Source organism: Ixodes scapularis, unplaced genomic scaffold, assembly GCF_016920785.2.
Source record: "Ixodes scapularis isolate PalLabHiFi unplaced genomic scaffold, ASM1692078v2 PGA_scaffold7__128_contigs__length_106722199, whole genome shotgun sequence".
NCBI lineage: Eukaryota > Metazoa > Arthropoda > Arachnida > Ixodida > Ixodidae > Ixodes > Ixodes scapularis.
In genome coordinates this window covers 14,424,412-14,448,650 of record NW_024609882.1, presented here as the reverse complement: position 1 = coordinate 14,448,650, position 24,239 = coordinate 14,424,412, and the positions used below count along the sequence as shown (strand labels likewise).

General features: G+C 50.4%; 1 protein-coding gene across 1 annotated transcript in view; it reads left to right on the top strand.

Annotated features, from left to right (window-relative positions):
- LOC8052045 (soluble guanylate cyclase 88E) overlaps window positions 1–24,239 on the top strand; it is a 150,364-nt gene that overhangs the window by 115,006 nt on the left and 11,119 nt on the right. The window contains exon 10 of the mRNA XM_029995441.4: window positions 3,873–4,019. Coding sequence (XP_029851301.1) covers window positions 3,873–4,019 — 147 coding nt within the window. The remainder of the gene's footprint in view (window positions 1–3,872; window positions 4,020–24,239) is intronic.

Sequence of the window (24,239 nt, the reverse complement as noted above, 5' to 3'; positions counted from 1 at the left end):
GTTGAATGGTGAAGGAACCCTCCAGTCCGTTCTATTTTAGTTTAGGATGTATGTTTCGCAAACGCAAAGCGAGAGACGTGATCTGCCCGAAACTCGGCGCTTGCAAGGTCACTTTCCCGCACGAAGATCGGAACCAGCTCGGTGCACCTGATCGGAAGGAAAAGGAACGCGGTACTCTGGCTCTGCAAGCACAGCCTAGACAGTGACTCTGGGCTAGCCTTCCGACCCCTGCCGCCGCCGGCGACTGCTGGGAAGGAAAGCGCGTGGCGGTGCTGAGAGCAATCGACGTGCCATAATTTGGCAGTTACAAAGCCACAAAAAAAAAAAAAAATGGGAGAAACTACGACAGAAGCAAACAGATTAGCACTTCGCAGATGAATTATTGACACCTCCCGGCGTTCAGAAGCCTTAACCGCTCTCGCCTCGCTGCCCTCTGGTTGTTCATTGCTTTGTACGTAAAGACGGAAAAGGAGGAGGAGAAAAACACTCGAGTATGCTTGTTATCGCTGCTGCGTACACCTCACAGCCTCGCCGAGGTGAATCTGTCCTTGCTAAGGAGGCAGAGAAGTCCAAGATGCTTTTCTCGTTGAGACTGAAGAAGGTGAGGAAGGCAGCAGCTACAATGGCACGCCGATGGCGCGCAGCGCTTCCAGCAATTTCATCCGCGGCGCTGCCATCTTGCTGCGTTCGAACGGCAGACTAGCCGGTCTTGCTAGGGACTTTAACGTCCTTTGGGCTACGTTTACACGAAAGCGATCGTAGTGCATCGGAGCGAGCGTGGACCGATCGAACGCAGCCTGTCTTGCCATCTGCTACCAGTCGAAATAGTTGCATCTCGATTCCATGCGCTGCTTTCGCATCTATGGAAATGCAACCTATGACTTCACGTGCGCGCTCGCACATATGGGGAAAAAGAGTTGGGAGCATATTAAACGTAGGAGTATTCGGACGCTCGGAGATGCCTTCTTTTAAGATTGCGTGCCATACATTAATCCCAAGTTATTCCCCGTATAGACGTTTCCATCTCAGTAGTTACCCGACCGGAGGATAGAGGGCGCTAGCATGGTTTCGGTATCAGCGCGCTCCCGGCTGTGTCTATGTTCTACGTCATTTTTGCCTAACTTCGTGATGCAAGAATGTCCGTTATAACATACAGCCGATAAGACAGAGGTAGTGAGCCACTTCGAGACCCACGAAGTGGTTTCGAGTCATATTTGCGGACGTTTTTACGAACACTTTACGATGCATGTGCTCATGTTCGTCGTTATTTTCGGTCAGGTTCGGTGGCGAAACAATAGATGATGCAATAGAAGGATTCCCATCGTTTACGGCCCTACTCGAATCGAGAAAAGCACATCAAGTCGAAAGGTCACTGCTCACTGTCTGCTTTATTTGGATGCCCAGTTTTTTTTGTGAACTTTAGAGGCTGGAAATGCCTCCTATAAAAACGCAGCTATTTTAAAAATATGCGATATTGTCTCGGGCTGGTTTTCTTTAAAGGATTAAGTACTCTCGAAATATTTTGATAACCCGTCCTAGGTCGGGTGGGAAGTTTATTTAGCTATTGGCCCTGCTAAAGTACATATTAAAAGTGCTTCTCAACGTTGGCGCTGGGAAATAAACTATTTGTTTTACTGAGATTTGATGACGACGTATTCATCATGTGAGATGAATGACAGGCCCATCATTTGAAGTCTAAAATGTTTCTTCGCATAACCTTTGCCAAATGAAAGGACTGCTGAGAAGTGACCTCCCGCACGTTTGGCTGAAGTCGAATGCTAGGCACCGCTTCATGAGTCTGTGTAGAAAGACCTTCGTTGAAGCGGATGCGATCTGGAATCCGCAAGGCCGAACTCGGGTGATGTTCATGCTGATGGCTTTTCTTCGGCCTCACATAATGCGAGGCACTCTCAAGCTGCGCGTGACAGATATTTTTACCGGGGTAGTCCTGACCTCTATGTGGAAATAATGGAAATAAATTATTTGAATTGGAAGTCTTAAAAAATGTGGGTAAACATTTGAATGACTGGAGATATGGGACCGAGCGTGGTGTGCAGCTTCTTTAAATTCACGAATATACGAATCGAGCAAATGTTTATATCCAAAAAACGATTAGAAACGTCTAATACATTTCGGTGGGATATCGTGAACGAGCCAATCACCTGACGTGCAAGTTACCATTAGCTTGAGCACCAGGTAAGATGTGAGTTAAACGTTCGTTACTTACCTTCCTGTATAACAAGAAACTACTATTTTCAATTTTATATGAAGGTAAAGCACGATGCTTTCAGGAAACACACATAGCATCGCATGTGTCAGCGAGCAAAATTTAGTTGTCATAAATAATTGGGCTCAATGTTCGCCAGGGCTGACACTAATTGCTGTACCTCCTCCCTTCTCGCACGTATCCGCCAGGCCGACGGTGAAAAGAGTCGTATTTTGTCGTGCGCATAATGATGGCATGCAATTAAAGGAGGCATGAAACGCTTTTCCCACTTTTTCATGTTTAGCTTTCCTCCTCAACTCATAAATCTCGCATTCTACCAAACAGTTCGAGAAGACGGAATGGGGGGAGTTCCCTTCTGCTCGTGATCTCGTTTGTGTAGCCGGGCACAGCCATTCTCCCCCTAGAAGATTAGCCCGTCGCTCAAACTTCAGACCAAAGTTGCTTTCCCCACCCCTTTCAGCCCTAAGCTGACAGTGCTGTGGAAGCTACGTGCTCTTTACTTGGGCCAGCCACACTTTTGCCACGTGATCACGCTCTCTCGCGCATACCCACGCGCAGAGAATGAGGACAGCTGATGAAAGGGAGGAGGCTGATTGGTCCGGCAAGCGCGTAGCTTCCACCACAATGTCAGCTTAGGGCTGAAGGAAGTAAGTGAGGTCCGGCGTCGTGTGACGAGCGTTTGGGTCCGGTGACGCGCTGCGGGGTCCCGGTGACGCGCTGCGGGGACCGCGGGTGTATCGCAGTGAAAAGGCAGAGCTTGCAAAGGGAAGGAGGTACGAAATAGTCCGCTGTGTTTTCAAATTTTCGTACCGAAAGTCAGGCTTTGGACTTTCTACCTTTTTTTTCTTTTGGCCCACTGAAGGATGTGCTATTAGTAAAATCCCAGTCGAAAATGATTTACTCCAGCCCAAAATTCGTTTCACGGGCCCTTTGAGCTGTGAATATAAGCATCGGGCGACACTTTACGCAATAAGGCGAGAAACGCGTTGAAACGCGAGGGAAAGCAGGCATGCAACGCCTTCGCCAAGGCGCGGAGGGGAGAGCGGAGAGACGAGCTGAACTGCCACCGAATGGCGGCCGCGTCACAGGATTGTAAGATGGCAGCACCCATCCGACGGAGCGCGGAAAGTTGTTTATTTATTTTTTTCCTCTTCATAGATAGCAATAAAAATTGGTAGTCGGAAAGAAAGACCCGTGAGCCTGGGGCTCCTGAAATGATTCCCCGGGAGCCTTAGATGTCATTCCAAGGCGGTTCCACGTTGATTTTCTCTCGTCAACTTTTATTATGATGATGGAATTATTGCGAAGGTGCAATTGAGCTCGAGAATAATGACGAACATAATTACCGGAGAAGGGGAACAAGGCGGGCAAAGGACAAACAGAAAGTTTTATTCGCGATCAAAATGGAACGGCGAGGGTTATCTGATGGAGGTTGAACTCAGTGAAAGGTATTCGCGACTTTGCGGCACAACACGAACACATGTCTTTGTGTTTGTGTTCTAAAGTCCCAGTAGTATTTCTCACGATATGTGTTAGTTTGGTTAGCTCGTTTCAATTTCCTACCGCCCACGACTGGATTTGGACGTGCTTCGGCGTGTTGGGCAATGCTCGAGAGGGATACTGAGCGTCCTGGGCTTGGGCGCAGGAGCTGACGAAGAGCCGGCAGCTAGAAGACTCGATGCGCAAGCTGGACATCGAGATGAAGAGGACGGACGAGCTGCTCTACCAGATGATACCCAAAGCGGTGGCCGACCAGCTGCGCAGCGGCGAGACTTCCGTCAACACCTGCCAGGTAGGGCTCGGGCTGCTGCGGAACCAGATTCCCGCGTCGTCCGTCGCCTCCCCGGTACAGGCGATTCACACATTCGCGTCGAGTCTGACCGACACCAACTGCAACGGCTTGGGGCGTACGGGTTGCTATGCCAACAGCTGCGTCGGCTCTAACAGAACTGTTGTTGACCCCGTTTTGTTGGAGCCGACATAGCTGTTGCCATAGCAACGCTCGCACTCAGTCCGACTCAATTCAAGTGTAGGAATTGCCCTTTACACAGACCCCGTTGCGCTACCAAGCAATAGGCCATATGCGAAATTTAGAGCGCCATCTAGTAGCGCGCCGAGAACTACGTCCGCCATCTTGTTAGTGGCGAGAAAACGAAACCAGATACCCGACCGGCAAAGACCCCATGTAAACAAGCGACCGCGCTTCGTGCGAGAGATGCGATGACAACGATTGCTGCGTTCCGCTGCGGATGCAGCAATAAACCTTCGATTCGTGCGTGACATGAACGCGAACGTGAACAGGGCTCACAGTTTTTCTTTTTTTTCTTATTTTTATCTGTTACTTGAGACGCAGCTTTTGACAAAAACGATCGGTGACAACGCGAAGAAACATGCGGACGTTATCGCGCGGCGTGAAGCCATTTACAACTATTGAACCGGGCCCTAATCTTTTCACAAAGTTGCACCAAATTTGCTTATGACCTTTTTCTTTTATGTGCGTTGTAGTGTCGGCCTGGCCTTTTTCTAGATGCGCAAGCAGCTCAATGCATGCGGACGAGACCAAGGCTGTTAAGCGAGGCAAAACGATGGCAGTTTTAATAATCTACGCCACCAACCATAATTGAAGATGCGTATGGTTAGGGTCATCGCAGTGGCTAACACTTCGATGTCGGTGGCCGCAAAAATATTTATGTTGCGGACGTCGAATGAAGCAACACGGGCGGTGCCAACTTTATTTTACAACCTCCTTTTATTTTAATTTTTTTTCTTTTTGTCGCAGCTGAGGTCGAAATTTGTGTTTTGTGCAAAGAAGCTGGGGGTAGTTTGGGAAAGTCACTGCAGTTATTCTGTCAGGGTTGAACAAATTTTCATTAATAGCGCAACGTCCGTCAACTGTGCTTGAGGTCAATGCTATCTGAAACCAATTTTAGCCCTTTGCAACGCTTGAAAAATATTGCCCAGGGCACAGTTTCTTTTAGAAGAAACTTTTAGTGTGCCACCAAAAAACCCTCCACCAATAATAAAAAAAAACGAATGTTGAGTCATTATATTTGCGTAGAACAGTATACGATTTCAAGCGTATTCGCACCGAAAAAAGAATTAAAAGTGTTCTCAAAGATGAAAAGCGCATAACGGCTTAGACCTTTCGGAGGCCCGTGCACACGCTGGCGACAACAAGCTTCCACAGCGAAGGCGTAGGACTTGGTCCGCTGCTTTGACGAGGTTGTCGCCAGCGTGCACAGACCTCCCATAGTTTTGTCAGACAGTTGCGGTAGGTTGTTTGAACTGTTCGTCCACATAATATGGTCAGAAGGCGGAAAGCAGTTGCTGCTCCATCGCACATTGCCCGTACGGCTGTCTCCGATGCCTCCACCGTGCTTCGGTACCCACAACGCTTGCCAACATTAAAATGACGACGCTCTCAGTGTTGTCAGACCACAAAGCAATTTCGCATAAGGTCTATTAACTTTTTTTTTTTTTTTACCTGGCCCGCCTAAGCTTTTGTGTGAAGGGGGCGCTGCAAGACACCTCTGATTGCATTAACGTCCCTCCAGCTGTCGTGGGGGTGGTCTTGCTGCTGAGCGAGTACTATCGCGGACAATATGAGCTCAAACAATCCTTCATCCTTCGTGGGCGTATACCTACCGTTTCGGAAACTTCTTGGTCCAAACTTTCTAATAAAACGCGTAGCCTACGTCACACATTTTTTTTTATCTCTATGACAAATCGAGTGATAAGTAGGGCTGGGCATTTGGTCGATTAACATACCGATTAATCGATTAATGCTTTAATCGCGATTAATTTTTTAACCGGTTAATCGGTAATATTTTAACGAACCAAAATAAAGTAAAAAGTAAACGCTTTCACCACGCAGACGTGAACGAGAACACCTCTATAGGGGACAAACTTTAGGTCAGAATTTAGCCTAAAGTAATCTGTAGGGGGAAGATTCGTAACTCCTGACAAGGTGCAGAAGGTTACACGTCTCCCGGCCACTTCAATAGCGTTTGAGTGTCCGTCTCGTGCAGCAGAGAGAGACCATAGTGTGAACAATCAAAGGAGGTCGCTCTTGCCGGATAATAGCACCGAACCTTTAACCTCATGCAGCTGACGTAATAATGTGCCAGTGCCTTCGAACTGTTGTTAACTACACATCAAGGTTGATTCATAATAAAACTTCTGTATTAGGCCTTTTACCTCATGTTCAGCAAAGGCAAAAACAGAAAAAAAAAGTTTTTTTGACTTTCTAAAAACATTATGCACGGAAATTAACGAGACCGATTAATCGATTAAGTAATCGATTAAAGGGTGGCGATTAATCGGGTTAAAACTTTTAATCGACGCCCAGCCCTGATAAGGAAAAGCTATGGACATTTCCGATGCATGAAAATGCCGGATCGGATGTTGCAGCTCATATTGTACCTTCTGTAGAGTGTATTATGCAACACCGAATTTGTTTTTACGGGCCAGAAAAAGTAGTAAAAAAAAAACAAAGAAAAAAGCATAGGGCCATGGCGTCATGCGCAAATTGTTTGTCGAACCCCGAGAGTAAGAGAGAAACCAAGAGAGGAGATTTTATGTGCCGAGACTCATACCGTGACCTCCGACGGGAACGCCATTGGCTGCCGCTATGGTCACGTGATCCCTTATGCCAGCCAATGGGACCTACACGCGAGGAATCCGTGCTCTGCGGTGACCACTACTCCGAAGGCCGCCAAATTTTGAGATGTCCAGGGTGAAGAAGACCCTCCCTGCGTGGCCCTGTAGCCGTGGCCCTAGTGGTTATACCTGATCACATGCTCACGGACGTGGTCCCTTGACGCCGATTACGCCACTTGAACTTCCCTTTCGATTTTTAAGGTCGGTGTTTGTTCGATTTCTGTGTCGGTCTTTTTGAACGCAGCCAGCCCAGCCTGTTAGTGTTTCTACATTATCATAATTACCGTACGTACGCTATATCAAAAGTCTGTAAGCGACACCCGTTATACTATTTTGACGAAAGGAAGAAATCCGCACAAACAGGTATACAGGGCAGAAGCACACAAGTCCCTCGTTAGTAACGAAATTTATTCATACAAACTCTAAAACATGCAACCGGGTGATTCGGAAATTAAAAAAAGAAGAGTGCCAGAAATATGGAAGAGGAGTGGGAAATCGAATTGAAATAATCTATCTCCCCTCCTCTTCAGTGTCCTCTTCAGTTTCCGACTCGCCTGGCTCAAGGTTTTCGTACCGAAATGACCGTCGAAAGCGAGTTAAATGTTGGAGTTTTCGACAGTCTGAGGTCAGTTTGCCACTGTGTGACAACACTGGTTTACACGGTGCGTAAGAGCTGCTAAGCTCGGCTCTTCAGCGTGCATCTGGCTGAGGTGATTACACGAATGTTCGCCGATATACGACGCTCATTCATATCGAAACGGAAACGAACGATGTCTTCTCTCGCGTCTTTCGTCCATGACCTGCATGTTAACCTCGACTCTAACATTCAAACTGACGCCATCTTTCTAGACTTTGCTAAAGCTTTTGATAAGGTCCCTCACAGACGTCTCATATACAAGCTTAATCAACTTAACTTAGACCCCGCGATTTTGAACTGGATCATTAGCTTTCTTACGCATAGACATCAATTCGTTACCGTTAACCAGTCATCATCCTCTATTGCCGAAGTCACCTCAGGCGTTCCTCAGGGATCGGTCCTTGGACCACTCCTATTTCTAATATACATTAACGACCTACCCGTATCAATCACGTCGCATATTCGCCTCTTCGCTGACGATTGCGTCATCTACCACCAAGTAACTAACCCTTCGGACCACCAACTCATTCAAGATGACCTCATACGAATTCAAGCGTGGTGCGAAGAATGGCAGATGTCTCTTAACGTCCAGAAATGCCAGCTCGTGTCATTTACACGTCGCGTAACCCCCTCCGTGTTTTCCTACTCACTTAATAACGTACCTCTGCAGAAAAGCCTTTCCTATAAGTATCTCGGAGTCCACCTCTCATCTGATCTTTCCTGGGCTACTCATATCAGTCACGTTATCTCCACTGCTAATCGCTCACTAGGCTTCTTAAAACGTAACCTTAAGCTAGCCCCTCCTCACCTAAAGCTGCTTGCCTACTCATCCCTTGTCCGTCCTAAATTGGAGTACGCATCTGCCATCTGGGACCCGCATCAGGCCTATCTCATCAATAACCTCGAGTCACTCCAGAATCGTGCAGTACGTTTTATCTACTCAGATTATTCTTCCTTTTCTAGCGTAACTAATCTTAAAATCCGTGCAAACCTCCCTGTCCTTTCTGTCCGTCGTAAACTTGCTAGGCTATCTCTTTTTCACAAATTTCACTACAGTCAGTGCCTCCGGTCATCATACATCATATCTTCAGAATACCGGCTTCGTCGTACGGGACATAACCTCGGCGTAAGACGCCCCAAAGCAAGAACCGTCACCTTCCAGAATTCATTTTTTTCACGCACTGCCATTGATTGGAACGATCTTCCCGAGAACGTCATCATCACTCATGACCCGATAGAATTTAAGAAACGCTTGCTAGACTCCCCACTTTAGGTTTGTACGAACCATCTATATGTGTACAGTTTGCCTTTCACATTTGTGTGTTTTTGCTCTTTGTACGCGAGTTGTTTTTGGCGTGTTTTCTACCCTTTTGTTTTACGCTCTGTACCCACCCCTTATGTAATACCCCCAAGGGGGTCCTTAAGGTATCTAAATAAATAAATAAATAAATAAATAAACCTGCGTTGTGTTTTCTCGAGTTAAAACTAATCGGAAACAAAACTTTTCGGTGTCATTTCCGTAGTGCGTTCAGTGTTTGATGCCAGAACTAAGCGGGTGGCCCGCTGTTACCAACAGCCATTGCTTTTTAAAGTTAACTTCGCTTCGGCTGTAAAAGCGTTCCCCGTCAATAGGAATAGTAAAATGACCCGTTCACCCACTCGCGCTTCTTTATGACGAAGTTCTTGGGAACACATTGGCACGCCATCTATGAGCTGACCCTGGAACTACGTTTCACTAGAGCCAACGCTACTTACGAGATCTAATGTACTACGTAGTACTTATGAGCGATGCTCATTTCTAACATCATCAAAATATATTTTTCGAGACAAGAGAGAAAAAAATTCTGAGCAAAAAGTAGAAAATATACGAAAATGCCAAGTATATTCCATGGCTGATGACTCAAGGGTGTTTGTTTAAGAAGCTTATAGGCGGTCGTAAGCATACGGAAGTGTGAACCGGCCTTACACGTCTATGCGATGTACGCAAGTAGGCTATTTGTCTGAGCTGCCTCGTATTCGAACACATCTGCTGAGCCCTTTCGGGTTTGTACGACTTCCCGACCACCTGAAGCTCTCGCTGTATCTGTCCCCCTGCGCAGGAAAGTCGTCCCTGCTTAACAGGAACGCGCCCATTAAAACAAACGCACGATAGCCATAAACAATAGAAACTGGCGACGATCTGTGCCTCCCTACTCTTGTAATGCAGGCGAGGCAGTATTTAAAAGCTTTGGATTTGACACCCGAGGACACGAAGTCATGTGACGTCACGGCGTCAAGTCACGATGTCGCAGTAGGACGTGGCTTCGCGTGACGTTACTTTATGTATCTCGTGTTGACAGTCCACATTCCATGCCCTGCCACGGGGTATGCGCGGATGCAAGGACCGTGTCTGTCAACGGGGCGCCGTTAAACATTCGACGCTTTAAACGAAAGCAAGTATATTGCGCAGCCAGAACTTTGGAGCCTGAAGAAAGACAATCGGCCGCGACACGAATCTTACTGTCCACAGATGACGTCGATATCCAAGCTTGAGGGCCCTGCAGAAGGGGGACAAAGGGAAGTTTCTGCATTCATTGTCCCCCTTGGTTTCGTCCTCGAGCTCGGCCTGCCTGCGCTGTACCCATGGGGCTGTGGAGGCGTCAGCCGCATGCCCGCTTGCGAAACCGCGGCTCGGCGAGAGCGGAGATTGGCCGAGGGCCGACGCCGATTAGTTTCGCCGAGCTGGGCAGGCGCTCGTACGCCTCGCTTCGTTTTCCTCGGATCACCAGGTCTTCCACTCGGTCGCTCAGAGAGGGGGCGAGCGACCTTTGAAACGCCTTTCGGCGCCTGTGTGTGTTAGGCATGATGTGTGTTTTGTATTGAAGACGATTTCTTACACGGAAAATGCGACTATGGAGATGTGAAATGTATATCTATGGGATATAAGATTCCTCCCTGTAATGGCCATCGGCCGAAGGTATCCACAGTAAAGCTAAACAAAAGCCTAGTACAATTATGTACGAGGTGTAGAATTGTACTGTTTTAATTAAAAAGAAACCCCTCGCGGGAACAAACTACCAACCTTGGCGGACGTCACGGAGTGCAAAAACATACTAATTCGTAAGGAAGTTAAATAAAATTTACTAATTAGTTTTTTATTCTTGAGTACAGACATATGGTTCTACAGAGAAACTTGGTAAGCATCATCGAAAACCACTAAATTAACTCTTTTAGAAAGATATAAGGCAGGGGCAGAATTTTACGGCGTTCCGTAAAAACGCTCGAAAATTTGGACGCGCTGTTTCTAGGTTTTTGTTTTTTAATCGGAGCCCATATATCTGCGCTCGCGGTCCTGCTCCCCAGTGGCCGACACGCGCAACACACGTGCGCCCTACTTCCCCCCATCGTGCGAGGGAGGCAGTTCTTATACGCTTGCCTCGTTGGGATGCGTCGCCACCGGCGCTATATGCTTCCTTTAATGAAGTTCGGACGCCTGAGAACGCACTTTCACCTTTAAAACGCCGAGAGAAAATTGTGAGTTTCTCGGTAAGAACAAGGCGACAGCTCTCCTCTACGCGGCGACGAAGCCGAGGGTGCTTGTGGCACGCTGACCCTGACCCGTTATTGTAAACTGCATTTTTAATTCGCGTCCGCAGCTCGCCGAAATTGAACGCTGAAGCACCCTCGAGGCTGAGCTCGACCTTGAGACTCGGCAATAACGCGGCCTCATTAGAGGCTTCGGGGGTGCCCACGGCTTCGCGAGATGCCGTCGGTGCTTGCTCGAAATCGGGCAGTTGAGGCGGCTCGGAAAGTTAATATACGGTTTCGAGAAGGGTAGACGGGCGACAACGTTTGGTGCGGTGTTTACCCGCACTGAGCGTCAGTGGCGTCGAAGCGCCGAGACTGCGTTGCCTTGACTGCGCGTTCACGCTAGGAGGTCTTCAGGTTGCACACCGGGAGCTCCGATAAAAGCACGCGCCCCTTTTGCTTGATTCGAGCTATTGATTTACTATTTACGTACGTTCTTTTCGTATCTGTTAGGGCAGTATAGACGACGTTATGGACGTCCCGCAATGGACGACGATAACGCTCACGACGACGTCTTTAGTATAGGAGTTGGGCTTTCATCTACGGAGTAGCGTCCGACTGTCAGCTTTGCTCCCATTTTTTTTTTACACACTCCGTTGTTTAGGATTCACCCGAGATTTATTTGGAGGCCCCATAATTGATTCTTTCCGGAACAAACGACTTGCTCTCAGCTGTAGCTCGGGGTTGGTTCGGGCCACGGGCTGTTCGCCGCACATCTGCTAATTACTAGAAAGTTATCAAGAAAAAAAAAAAAAATAGGGAGCCCCTACGCACGGGAACCCCTACGCACGGGGGCCCCTCACACAAGCGATACTCGCTTCTCAATACGACAAAAGTCAAAGTCATATTAGTCGTTAGTTGTTTATGCAGCAGGAGGTGAGTCTGCCAGAACATTGTTACCCATTGTAGATGAGCAATTCAGCCAGTGCAGTACGACTGCTAGCCTGGATGGGGATTTCAATACGCAGCGTGACATGCTTGCGTTCCTCTCTTGTTGCGCCAATGCGGCTAACCAGGCACGGCCCGCTTCCCCCCCCCCCCCCCCCCTGAAATCTTCCCTCCTGCTGAGACCTCCTCTCTCTCCCTCCCCTCCCCCCCCCCCCCCCCCCACCCCGAAATACAATCCTGGCTACATGCCTGCGGCTAACCAGCGAAACTGAGAAAGTAAAAATGATAAACGCATATTATATATTAGCGCCTATCAAGCATTTTTTGTTTCTCGCGTCACAGATAATGCGTAAGGTAAAACCAAATTTACCCGTTCTCGAACAATCCTTACATGATTCGAGTGAAGACCAAATCAATACGATTTCGCCTTTTCCTTTTCACGTAAGCCTTTTCTCCCTCTGTCTCGTAGCTCGTTCCTTGTTCGACTTTTCATGCTTTCGCGCAACTCTGCCTAAGTTAAGGCGAAGCCGCTCAAGAGTCCTATGCGACCAGATTTCGTGTTTGGGCTGAAGCTGGTCGTATTTAGAAGACCTAGCTATATTTATTTTTCTGAGCGAGTTGCGAGTTGTTTGTCCCTGCTTTACCTGTTCCTTTCTTGTGTCTTCGTTCGTGTGCAAGATCGAGTCAAGTCAAGCCACTATCTAGGATTCGCGAGACGCTGCCATGTCAACAATTACTGCGGTTTGAGCAGAAGATCTAAAAGGCAGATCGTAATCGTCACTTGGTAACGCACTATTCATTGCCGATGAACGTGCCTAAAGGTGTATTCACACGGCGGACAAATTAAGGGTACCAGGTCCGCGGACTAGAAAAATGTGCGTATCATGTGACGTTGACGTCATTACGGAAGAATACGCAGGTCCGCGGTTGGTCCGTGGACCTGGCTCTAAATCCCATGGTTGTGACTGCCTGGAGCTGAGTTGCTTGATTTGACATGATTCTGAAGGTTTCCAGCTGAACGTAGAAGGAAAAAATGAAAGCCGTTTACAATTCCCTGTAACGCCGGTTAGAGCGCAGCTCTTGAGGAGGAAGATGGAAGCGTACTGAGGGAAAGGTGACTCCTTGAGGTCACGTGACCTAAGGGGGCTCGCGTGACGTCAGGGGGGTCACGTGACCTCGAGGGTCGCGTGACTTCAGGGGGGTCACGTGAACTCGGGGGGTCACGTGTCCCCAAGGGGGTCGCGTGAACTCGGAGGTCACGTGTCCCCAAGGGGGTCACGTGACCTCAGGGGGGTCACATGGCCTCAGTGGGGTCACGTGGCATCAAGGGGTCACGTGGCCTCAGGGGGTAACGTGATCTGAAGCGGGTCACGTGACCTCAGGGGGTCACGTGACCTCAGGGGGTCACGTGACTTCGTGGTGTCACGTGGCCTGAGGGGGTCACGTGGCCTGAGGGGGTCACGCGGCCTCAGGGGTCACGTGATCTGAGGCGGGTCACGTGACCTGAGGGGGTCACGTGACCTCAGGGGTTCACGTGACCTCATGGGTCACGTGGCCTGAGGGGGTCACGTGACCTCAGGGGGGGTCACGTGACCTCGCGTTTACGCCGACGCCGACGGCGACGCCGACGCCGCTCAAGGCGGAAACAGGCCCCTAAGAGCTGCGCTCTAAAGAAAGCAGGGGAGGAAAAAAAACACATACTGCTGAACTATCAACCATTTACTGAAAATCTTTTTCATCGACACGCGTTAATTAAAACGTTCCGTTTTCAAGTGTAACTTCTTCAGTGTGAACCCTGATGGACAGCGTTCATACGCTGCCGACTTTTTTGCACACATGGGACGCTCCCCGCAGATACAGCTTTTCTTTGGGAAATACAGTAATGTAGGCGACGCTTACGCAGTCGTCCCCGTTCGCCTCAATGGCCAGAGACTCTAGGATCTTCCTTGCGAGCTGTTTTTTGTTTCTTCCAACGACGGTAACGTTTGAGAAATCAGGAGCGCATTGGCATGATCGACAATGCACCGGAAGGTGACCAGCTGACGTTAGTGCGCCCACGGAAGCTGCATGCTCCCTCATTAACACAACGGCCAGTTTGATTTATGTAGCATTTGCCACACGACAACGGAATATTGTAAACGATTCCTTTCTCGCATGGGGCGTAAGATATTCTGTGCGCGGTGCCGCGGGTGGTCTTCTTATCTTGGTCAGTCCCACAATTCACCTTACGGCACATGGCATATGCCTTGTTCGGGGCTGAGCGAACGACGTTTACACCTTGTCGGCCAGCAATGGAAGAAGAAGAGCGGCCGATCAGAGTGGACGCGTCGCGTCGAGCTCCCGCTTTTTGGCCCCTTTTTGACCTTTTCTTTGGTTTCTTCGAGCTTTTCCTTGCTACCGGTCTTTTCGGCACGGTGAGCGTACCCTGTGGACCCTTTTGTGCACGATGTAGGCGTGGTTTTGGACTGTTTCGCCCAAACCTCCTTCCTGCACGGTGCGGGAGGGAGCTAAGCCTACTTCCCACCGGGAAAGCGTCGGCGGCGTTCGTGCGCCCCCTTCCACCGGGTGCCTATGGATACAGCTCCGATTAGTGGTACTGCGAGCTCTGAGATCACCAAGAGCCAGCCTACCGATGAAGGATGGACGACGATCGTCCGCGGTAACATTAACCGCACCGTGAAAGAATCCATGGCGGCCCGGGCTGCGAAGAACGAAGCCTCCGTACCGAAGAAACAGGATGGCGACGCTGCCTCGGCTCCTGCCATCAAGAAGCGGTCCACCCCAACCAAGAGACGGAAGGGTAAGAGGACGATCCCTCTTCCTCCTCTTCCTATGGGGTTTAAAGTCACGTTCCGACCCCGGGGACTCGACTTTTCCCAAGTTTCTGCAGCCGACGTCCTGTCAGCCGTTGTCTCGCAGCTCGGCCTGTCGCCGCGCGAAGTCTGCTCTCTCGACAAGTTCCGCATCAACCCGCGCAGTAACACGATCACGGTCAGCACGCCGGACGAGGACAGGCAGCTAGCCTACCTGCAAATTCGGTCACTGGTGATCGGTGGTAAGACGCACGAGGTCACGACTCACATGGCCACTCCAAACGACTCGACGCGAATAGTCGTACCGAAGGCCCTCTCCTTCGAAGGAACCGAGGATGCTAAAGACATCCTGCTCGACTGCATAGAGCAGAACCCGCACTGGCAGGTACTCGCAGCACGACGGATGGGCAAGTCACGAGCGCTACTGGTTACCATACGAGGCAAGAGGATCCCGACATACCTCTACTTCAATGGGTTCACTCTCTCCTGTTTCCCGTACAGAGATAGAATCGAGGCGTGCGTCAACTGTAGACGAACTGGTCACCGGGCCGACGTGTGTCCCATGCCACCCCAGAGCAGATGCCACCGCTGCGGAGCCCAACACTCGTCGCAAAACGAAGATGGCTCGCACTACGAGTGCCAGCCCCTGTGCGCCATCTGCGGGGGCAGGCACATCACGGCCTCCAAAGAATGCTCTCATCGCTATGTTCGCCGCCCTGAGGGTCGCGGACCAGCGCCGACGGAGCCTGACAAGCAACGACAGCGGTCCCGCAGGTCCCGCTCGCGAGACAGCAATGGCGGACAGCGAGGTTACCGAGCACGCAGCCGCTCGGTCTCTTTCCCTCCCCTGGATGGCAGAGGCCGAAGCGCTTCCAGGAATCGAAGTGTCTCGAAGAATCGCAAGCCCAAGGAAGACAGGGCGGCGTGGGCATCTGCATCTGCGGCTGGTGCTGAGTCCGCGCTGGTCAAGGAACTACGACGGCAGATCTCCGACCTTCAACGACAACTAACGGGAGCGTGCGTCTCCAAACCGACCACTTCAGCGCAAACTACGCTCCTGCGGCCTCCGCCCCGAACGCCACCCGCAACCAACCTCCAATATACGCCGCTTGACCCCGAAACGTCACCCACCCACGTAGTACCGGAACCGCTCTTGGAACCGGGGCCGGTCCCCGAAAAGAAACCTCGCAAGCGCCAGGCCTCCAAGGCTGCGCCACCTCCGCTAACAGAGAGAGATCTCGAAATAGACGATGACACCTGCAGCGTGGTCAGCTCTGCGACTGTCCTCGCCCTCGAACAGCGACTGGAAGCTCGTCAGGAAGCATTCACACAACGCATGGAATCCCGGCAGACCGCTCTCGAACAGGCGATCGAGGAAATCCGGCACACCCAGCAGCAAATGCAGCAACAGATGCTCCAAATGCAACAGCAGATACCACAGATTCTGCAAGCACTCCCGCTTATCCAGGAACAGCTACGCAAACTCCAGCTCCAACATGACTAGGCGCCGGCAACGGCAGCAGCAACCCCTGCGAGTGTGGCAGTGGAACTGCAGGGGTCTCGGTCGCAAGAGGGGAAACCTGCAGCTCCATATTCGCAACGCCGAGCACATGCCTGATGTTCTCGCCTTCCAAGAATCGCACGATGGCGTCCATTTGTCGGGTTACGTTCGCTTCGAGGTCCCCGTCGAGGCAGCAGTGAGAGGGCCGCGCGCATCGAAACCTGTTCATACTTTCGTCCGAAGAGGCATACCCACGATACAACACGAACCCGTAGTTGACAACGTGCCGCACATTCTGCTCGAACTTCTGCCCAGGCGCAAAGAGCAGCGCCGCGTCTTTCTACTCAACGTTTACAGCCCCCCGAAGGATCAATCGAAGGCTGTGGCTAGAATCCTCGCAGAAGTTCTCCGCGTCGCCAAAGACACCCCCCTGCTCGTCGTGGGCGACTTCAATGCCAACCACGCTGAATGGGGGCACCTACACACTCTTCCTAAGGCCGTGTCCCTCCAGGAGTGTGTAGACGAGCACGACTACACTATATTAAATGATTTCCGCTATCCCACCCGCATTGGGAACAGCGTCTCTAAAAATACGTCGCCCGACCTCTCCATGACGAGAATGATTGGTGAAGTGTCGTGGACGAACACCGGGGTTTCCCTCGGCAGCGACCACTATGTGCTCGAGATGCTCATGCCGGTTGAGGGAATCTCGGCCCCCGCAAAACGCAAAGTCCTGGTCACGGATTGGGACGCTTTTCGCCGCAACAGGGATGCGTCGGCTCCGACCACCATCGAAGACCTCTGCGGTTGGACCGACGACCTCCTATCCAGCGCGGAATTGGTGACCGTCGAGAGCGACGCCTCTTCGACCTCGGGATTCAGCGACTCCAAACTCGAGCACATGTGGCAAGCTCACCGCAGTCTTCAGGCCAGGTGGCAAGCACAGGCGAGACGGAACGGAAAGCTCCGCAAGCGCATAGCTCGCCTGGAAAGAGACATCGAGATTTATGCGGACCAGCTAGATCGGCAGCAATGGGGACAGGTGTGTGACGGTCTCAACGGTAACCTCCATCGCAAGGACACTTGGTCGCTGCTCAGCCATTTGATGGATCCCACGACCACCAAAACGACTCAGCGGACCGACCTCTCCAAGGTCCTTCACTCACACGGGGGCAGTACGGCGGACCTCATGGAGGAACTCCGTAAAACCTACATTTCTGCTTCCACAGAGCACGAACAGGCCTTCCTTTCGTACACCGGGTCACCAAACCCCGAGCTCGACGATGACATAATCGAGGCCGAGGTTCGGAGCGCGATGGAACAACTACGCGCGAGATCGGCGCCGGGCTCCGACAGGATTACGAACAAGATGCTCCGGAACTTGGACTACCGTTCGGTGACGGCACTAACGGCCCTCTTCAACGAGGTGTGGCGAACGGGATCGGTGCCCCCTACCTGGAAGCACGCCGTCGTCGCTTTCATTCCGAAACCCGGAAAAGAGCTTTCGGTCTCCAATCTCAGGCCGATTTCTCTTACGTCTTGCCTGGGCAAGTTGCTCGAGCACGTCATTCTCAACAGACTCCAAGCCTACGTGGAAGACCGCGACCTTCTACCGCACACCATGTTCGGCTTCCGAGCTCACCTCTCTACCCAAGACGTGTTCCTGCAACTCTCACAGGACATCGTCGAGAAGAAGAGGGGAATGCAAGCCTTGCTGGCCCTCGACCTCCAGAAAGCGTTTGACAACGTGAAGCACGAAGCCATTCTCAGTCGGATTTCACGCCTGCATCTCGGGCTCCGCACCTTTGCGTACTTGAAGTCCTTTCTCACGGGACGTACTGCAGAGATTCGCCTGGGAGAGGATGTCTCACCGACCTTTCGAGCCTGCGTTGGACGAGGTACTCCCCAAGGGGCAGTACTCTCACCCCTCTTGTTCAACTTCGCAATGATGGATCTGCCAGAAAAGCTGACCGTTATCCCCGGCCTACGTCATTCGCTTTACGCGGATGACGTTACCCTTTGGACTGAGGGTCACGTATTACACGTGCAAAGCGCGCTCCAGACGGCCGCTGATGTCGTAGTAGACTATGCCAGATCCGTCGGCCTCGAGTGCTCCCATGCCAAGTCGGAACTCCTTGTGAAGAGGGTCTACCACGAGCGCATTTTCCAGGACGATGTTCAAGTTCTGGTCAACGGCAATCACATCTCTGAAAGCGACTCGGTCAGAGTTCTCGGCATGCACCTCAGAAAAGATCTGTCAAATGCAGACGCCGTTCTTCGAATTGGCAAGACGGCCAAGAGCACGGCTCGTCTCATTAGACGCATCGCCAACAAGCGAGGCGGGGTCAAGGAGGGCGACGTTTGCCGCATAGTGCACGCGTTTGTCGTCAGCCGCGTCCTCTACACGGTACCTTACATGCGACTCACGACAACCGACAAGAAGAAGCTCGATTCTATCATAAGACAAGTGTACAAGTTGGCCCTCGGACTCCCCATGGCCACGTCTACGGACCGCCTCATGCAACTTGGAATACACAACACGGTGTCCGAACTCGTCGAGGCGCACCGGAGCTCTCAAATCGTGCGTCTCTCTAAGACGCCTACCGGGCGCGCCGTCCTGGAAAGGCTGGGGATCGAGCCGGAACCTTTGCAAGAGGCCCCGGTCGACGTTCCGAAGACGGTTAGGAAAGCGTTGGAAGTCCGCCCGGTACCGCGGAATATGCACCCTCAACATCACGAGGAGCGGAGAAAGGCGCGAGCTGACGCCCTCAACAAGCAGCATCGTACCAACTCTGGCGTCCTTCACGTGGACGCTGCGCCGTACCCGGGCGGCGCCTCTCGTAACGCCTGTTTCGCGATCGCCGTGGTAAACAGCGACGGATCCACGGTCGCCCAGGCCTCCGTGACCACCAAAGCCACTGCAGTGGCGGAAGAGGCGGCCGTTGCACTGGCCCTGGTCCACGCGGGCCCCCTCTCAACGACGATCACCAGCGACTCCAAGACGGCAGTCCGCAATTTCGCCAGAGGCAGGGTGTGCGCGGTAACGGAACGCATCCTTCGATCCTTCAAGCCCGGCTCCGACCGCACCAGACGCCGTCTGGTGTGGGTCCCCGCTCACTCGACCCACGAGGGGAACAAAACGGCACACGCAACGGCAACTCGAGCAACTTCCCTCCGAATGCCGGCCGGCACGCTGCCAAGCTCCCTTAGCGGCGTCGACGAAACGGCGTCCCACCACCTTTCGATGTCCAAGGACTGCCTGACGGTGTTCCAAGAGATCTTGCAACACTACCGCCTAGAACGCAGACTGTATCCACCACCCGACAAAAGTCTCACCAAGTTCCAGGCCCTGAGGTGGAGACAGCTGCAGACAAATACCCTCCCCTGCCCGGCCTTTCTGCGGCATATCTATCCAACCGTCTTCGACGGGAGGTGCGCTCGCTGCCCGCCACCAGACCCCGCCGACGGGGGGACTGGCCCGACCAAGGCCACCATTGCACACTTGTTTTGGGAATGTCCCTTCGACCCTCCCTCACCTACTCTACGGGACTTCGTCGCTCACCTTCGAGAAGGAGAAGAGGACCCGCTGGATCCCCCTTGGGCTGTGCTTCTCCGAAGCTCGGACCCACAAATCCAAGCCGAAGTCGTCTCCCGAGCGGACAAGATCGCGACGGAAGTCACGAACACCTTACAAAAAGCGAACGAGCACCCGACGTTTGACTTGGCGTGAACATCGGTGCATGCCATGCACCGATGTTCACGTGTAATACGTGACCCTCAGTCCCTTCCAGAACAGAGAAAAGCCACCTCGCATGCATTCCTTTTTAGTTCGGGAACAGAATTTTTTCTTTTTGAGAAGCCGCGGTAGGTAAACCTCTATCCTGCGGCTTCTTGATGTGGTGTTCCATTAAAGTTGTTTCTCTCTCTCTCGGCCAGCAATCTTTTAGAGCGCGGCTCTTAGGCGCCCGTTTCCGGCTTGAGCGACGTCGCCGTCGCCGTCGGCATAACCGAGGTCATCCCAAGGTCACCCCAAGGTCACGCGGTCCCCTCCCCAAGGTCACGTGACTCCCCGAGGTCACGTGACCTCTCCCAAGGTCACCTCAAGGTCACGTGACCCCCAAGTACCCTTCACTCCTCCTCCTCAAGAGCTGCGCTCCAATTCTGCGTTACAGGGAGTTGTAAACGGCTTTCACTTTTTTTCAGGCGATGCGTTCTCCCGTGGATGTATGACATCACCACGAGAGGTTTTTGGGGCTTCGTTTTCGCTGGTTGTGCATTTTTCTCAGATTTGTGCCGTACTTGCTTGCAGAGGTTTTGGCATACCGGTACTAAGAGTTTGTTTGTGTACCGAGAGTCCTGAAGTCTACAGATCTGTTCTTGAAAGCCGCGCCCGACCCTATGGGGGCAAGATTTTTGTAATGCAGAGACGAGACCTTTGGTGGCCAAGCCTCGGTTTGGAGTTTTTGTGTGTTCTTAGTTACTCGGAAGGAATCCTTTACAAGACCGGGCTTCATTCATCCAGCACCCGTGTATAGTAGAATGATGATAATATCGGTTTCGTGTCCGTCTCTTACGGTTTTACCTTTTACATTTTTGGTTACCGAGTGCACGCTTCTAAAAACCGGTTGTTTTCGGTTTCTCCAATAATTTGCTTTATTGAAATGCTAGACAGCCGTTTTATAATAAATGATTTAAATTAGTCCCAGATTTCTAACAACTTTATACGAAAAGTCGATGTTAAACCTGACTTTTTTTTTTTCTTGCTGTGTTGTTCCAGTACCGTCACTCCCAACACAATTCGGACGAAATGAATACCGGATTTTGTTTTTCGCCAGCTCTTCATCGAGGTCAATTTTCCTCGTTTCTTCATCTACTGCAAATGAGGAACATCGGTGGTTTGAAAAGAATGGAAATGGATGGACATCTCAGTCTTCTAACTTATTCGTTGATATCCCGAAGGCGCCACGTACTGATTACACGTAGCGATTGTGGCAGATTTAGAAATAAGGACTTTTCATTGTAAGCTCGACCACTGATTCCAACTAAGTATTCTTAAGCCTAAATTTAGATTGAACGAAAATGTATTACCGGAGGTACCACTCGCTGACAGTAGCTCTGTCAAATGGCCACGACATTTCAAGATCCCTCCTCGGGGTCATTCTTGAGAAAGACTAATATTTTTACTTTTTGGTTAATATCGGATAATATCGGTTAGCGGTAAATTATCTACAGTGACAGTAACGGTTTTCATCAATTTCAAATAATGGTTTCGTTCCGGCTCCGGTTAATGAAAAAAATTTCGTTCCTAAACGATTTTCGGTTTCGGTTCGAGTGTCTGTCAAGAACACCTTGCTAATAAAGTTTCTAAAACGTGTATTGATCATATAACCGTACGCGCGAGCAATTTAATGTTTTTAGCGGAAATCTCGCAGCAAAAAGGGGCAGATTATTAATTTGTTGCTCGGTAATGGGTAATGGGTAAAAGAAAAAAAAAGTGTATTCTTAAACCCTTTTGTCCGATATAATGCACCCAAATCTTTAGTTCCACGTACAGCGCACTGACGTCGAACAGACGACCCCAAGTTTTAAAAAGTGCGTAACAACGGTGCCATATAACTTATAAAGCAGCTGAAGTGCGTATGAATGACGACAGAAAAAGAAAAAGAAAAAGACTGAGGTTTTGCAGTTGGGCCAAGAAAACCCCAAATAATTTTTTTTGTAGTCAATAACCCGTTCATTAGTTGTTTTAATAATTTGTACCATTCGTCTCTTAAGCCGCTCGTGAAAGTTGGTACTGTCGGTTCGACGTCAACGCGCCGTACGTCGAGCTGAAGTTTTTGGGTGTTTTATATGGGACAAAAGGGTGTAAGGAGATACTTTTTTTCCTGGGAGTGTACGTGTAAGGTGAAGGAACCGGACTATAAGCAAATCAGAGATAACAAAAAAGTAAACTACAGCACAAGAAGATACAACTGGAACATTCTATTCCAAAAAAAAAAAGTAGACTACAGTATAAAAAGATATAACTGGAACTCTCTATTAAAACTCGATAACGCAGCTCTTTACCAAACGCTAGTTGAAAAGCTTGTGATCGTTCTGATGTAAACGCCATACGTGTGCTCAGCCAATGATCTATCTGAGCCGCGCCCCTGATTGTTTTGTATTGTACAGGCATGCGGTTGTGTAATCGCAACATCGTTAAAAAGAGTACAGACTTGGGGCTAAGAATCCCAGACAACACTCAATAAGTTACCCCTTCAGGACGTCAAACCACGTCACCGAATCTTTTGGCGAATTGAACTCTCGCTATTTAAACGTTCACAAAACCCGATATGTTTTTCTTCTCTTAATACCAAAGTGAAAGACGGAGAAAATTACAAAAGGTTCCGCATGTGTTCGTAAGAATTGCGACGTACCTCCGCTGGTGGAAGACGTCTGAAAGGGAGAAATTCCACGTCACTGGTTTGCGCCAGTGTGAGAGCCCGGAATACATAACCGTAAAGTTATCTCTTCCCTAAGCTAAAAGATGAGGTCCGTTTCTGAACCTTGAAAAGTAAATATCCTCAAATATGTGATTTGGACAGCAGATGAGTATTGTGCGTGCTTCGTCTTGAAAGCCGTTTTCGTCGGGGGCCACCGGTATATCCGAGTTATTAGCCGATCCACACATTCTACTGAAGGCATCCCCCTTTCTCGAGAAAGACCGCAGCATGTAACAGGTCGTCCCGCAGTTAATCTGCTCAGTTTTCGTATTTATTGTCCGCGAAAATACGCAATTGCATTTATTGTCTTTGGAACAAAACGCTTGGTCCAAACGTTTTGTTCCAAAGAGCAACTCTTTTGTGAACCGGTGCGGGAACGCGACTTCGATGCCCAACCACTTCGCCGTGACTTCTCGCGCAGCTAACGCAGTGACTCTGGATTAACACGGGACTGCGCAATTTTTGTTACGGTTGCCTTTCTGGTCAATAAATATTTGCTCATTACTCAATTCTCTCGTTAGGTTGTCTCGTTTTTTCTCTCGAGTCAAGCGGTTTTAATTTTATATTTCATATTGCGCGCGGTCTGATCTGGAATTTAGAATTGACGTGGGCGTTTAAACAATTGATTCCTACCGAATTTCACGATTCTAGTTTGGCGCGCGACAAACTAGACAGCGCAAGCTACCGCGTAACGGAATCAATTATGTTAGTTATCCACTCAAGCAAATAGCCGAGACCAAGTTCACAACAGCCACCAGGCGCGCTGACAGTCGAGTGAGCCGCTGGGGTCTATGGGAGTGTCCACTCTTTACGTTACACTAAAGGCCGGTTCACACATACAGCGGAGAGCTAAGTTAGCGCTACGTGAGCGCTCAAAGGAGCGCTCATGTGGCGTTTCCTAGCGCGTGATGTAGCGCTCTGTTAGCGCTTCAGCAGCGCTCTGTTAGCGCTTTGTCAGCGCTCTCACGCTTGTTCTTTTTCCTTTTTCATTGAAAGAAGAGGAGGTAATTGAGCCACTTTCCAAGCAAAGGGTCGGGCAGATGATCCAGAGTCATGGACTCTGAGCGACTAATTGATTGGGTACGACCTCATCGCCTTCTATTCAATATGCGTGACCGTGGTTTCGAAGTCACACAGTTAAAAATAATCGCCTTCGAAAGAGCTTTGTGTCTCGGTCCCTCAGCCTAGGAACAAGGTTCGCCGGGTACCCGTCTGTATTTCGGTGGCGAAAGATTTCGCTCACCCAGAAGGCTCTTCTGGGCGTTCAGCCGTCTACACACATATGCACTAATCGCGTATGTAAGAGCATTTGTCGCGTTTCTATTTCATCATACCACATGTCCGCCATGGTGCTGCTGATGCACATCCAACCACAGGAACCGGAACCGCAGTGCACGCGCTAATCCGCAGCACCGCGGTACAAGAAGCGCTACTGAAGCGCTAACACGGCGCTATACCGAAGCTC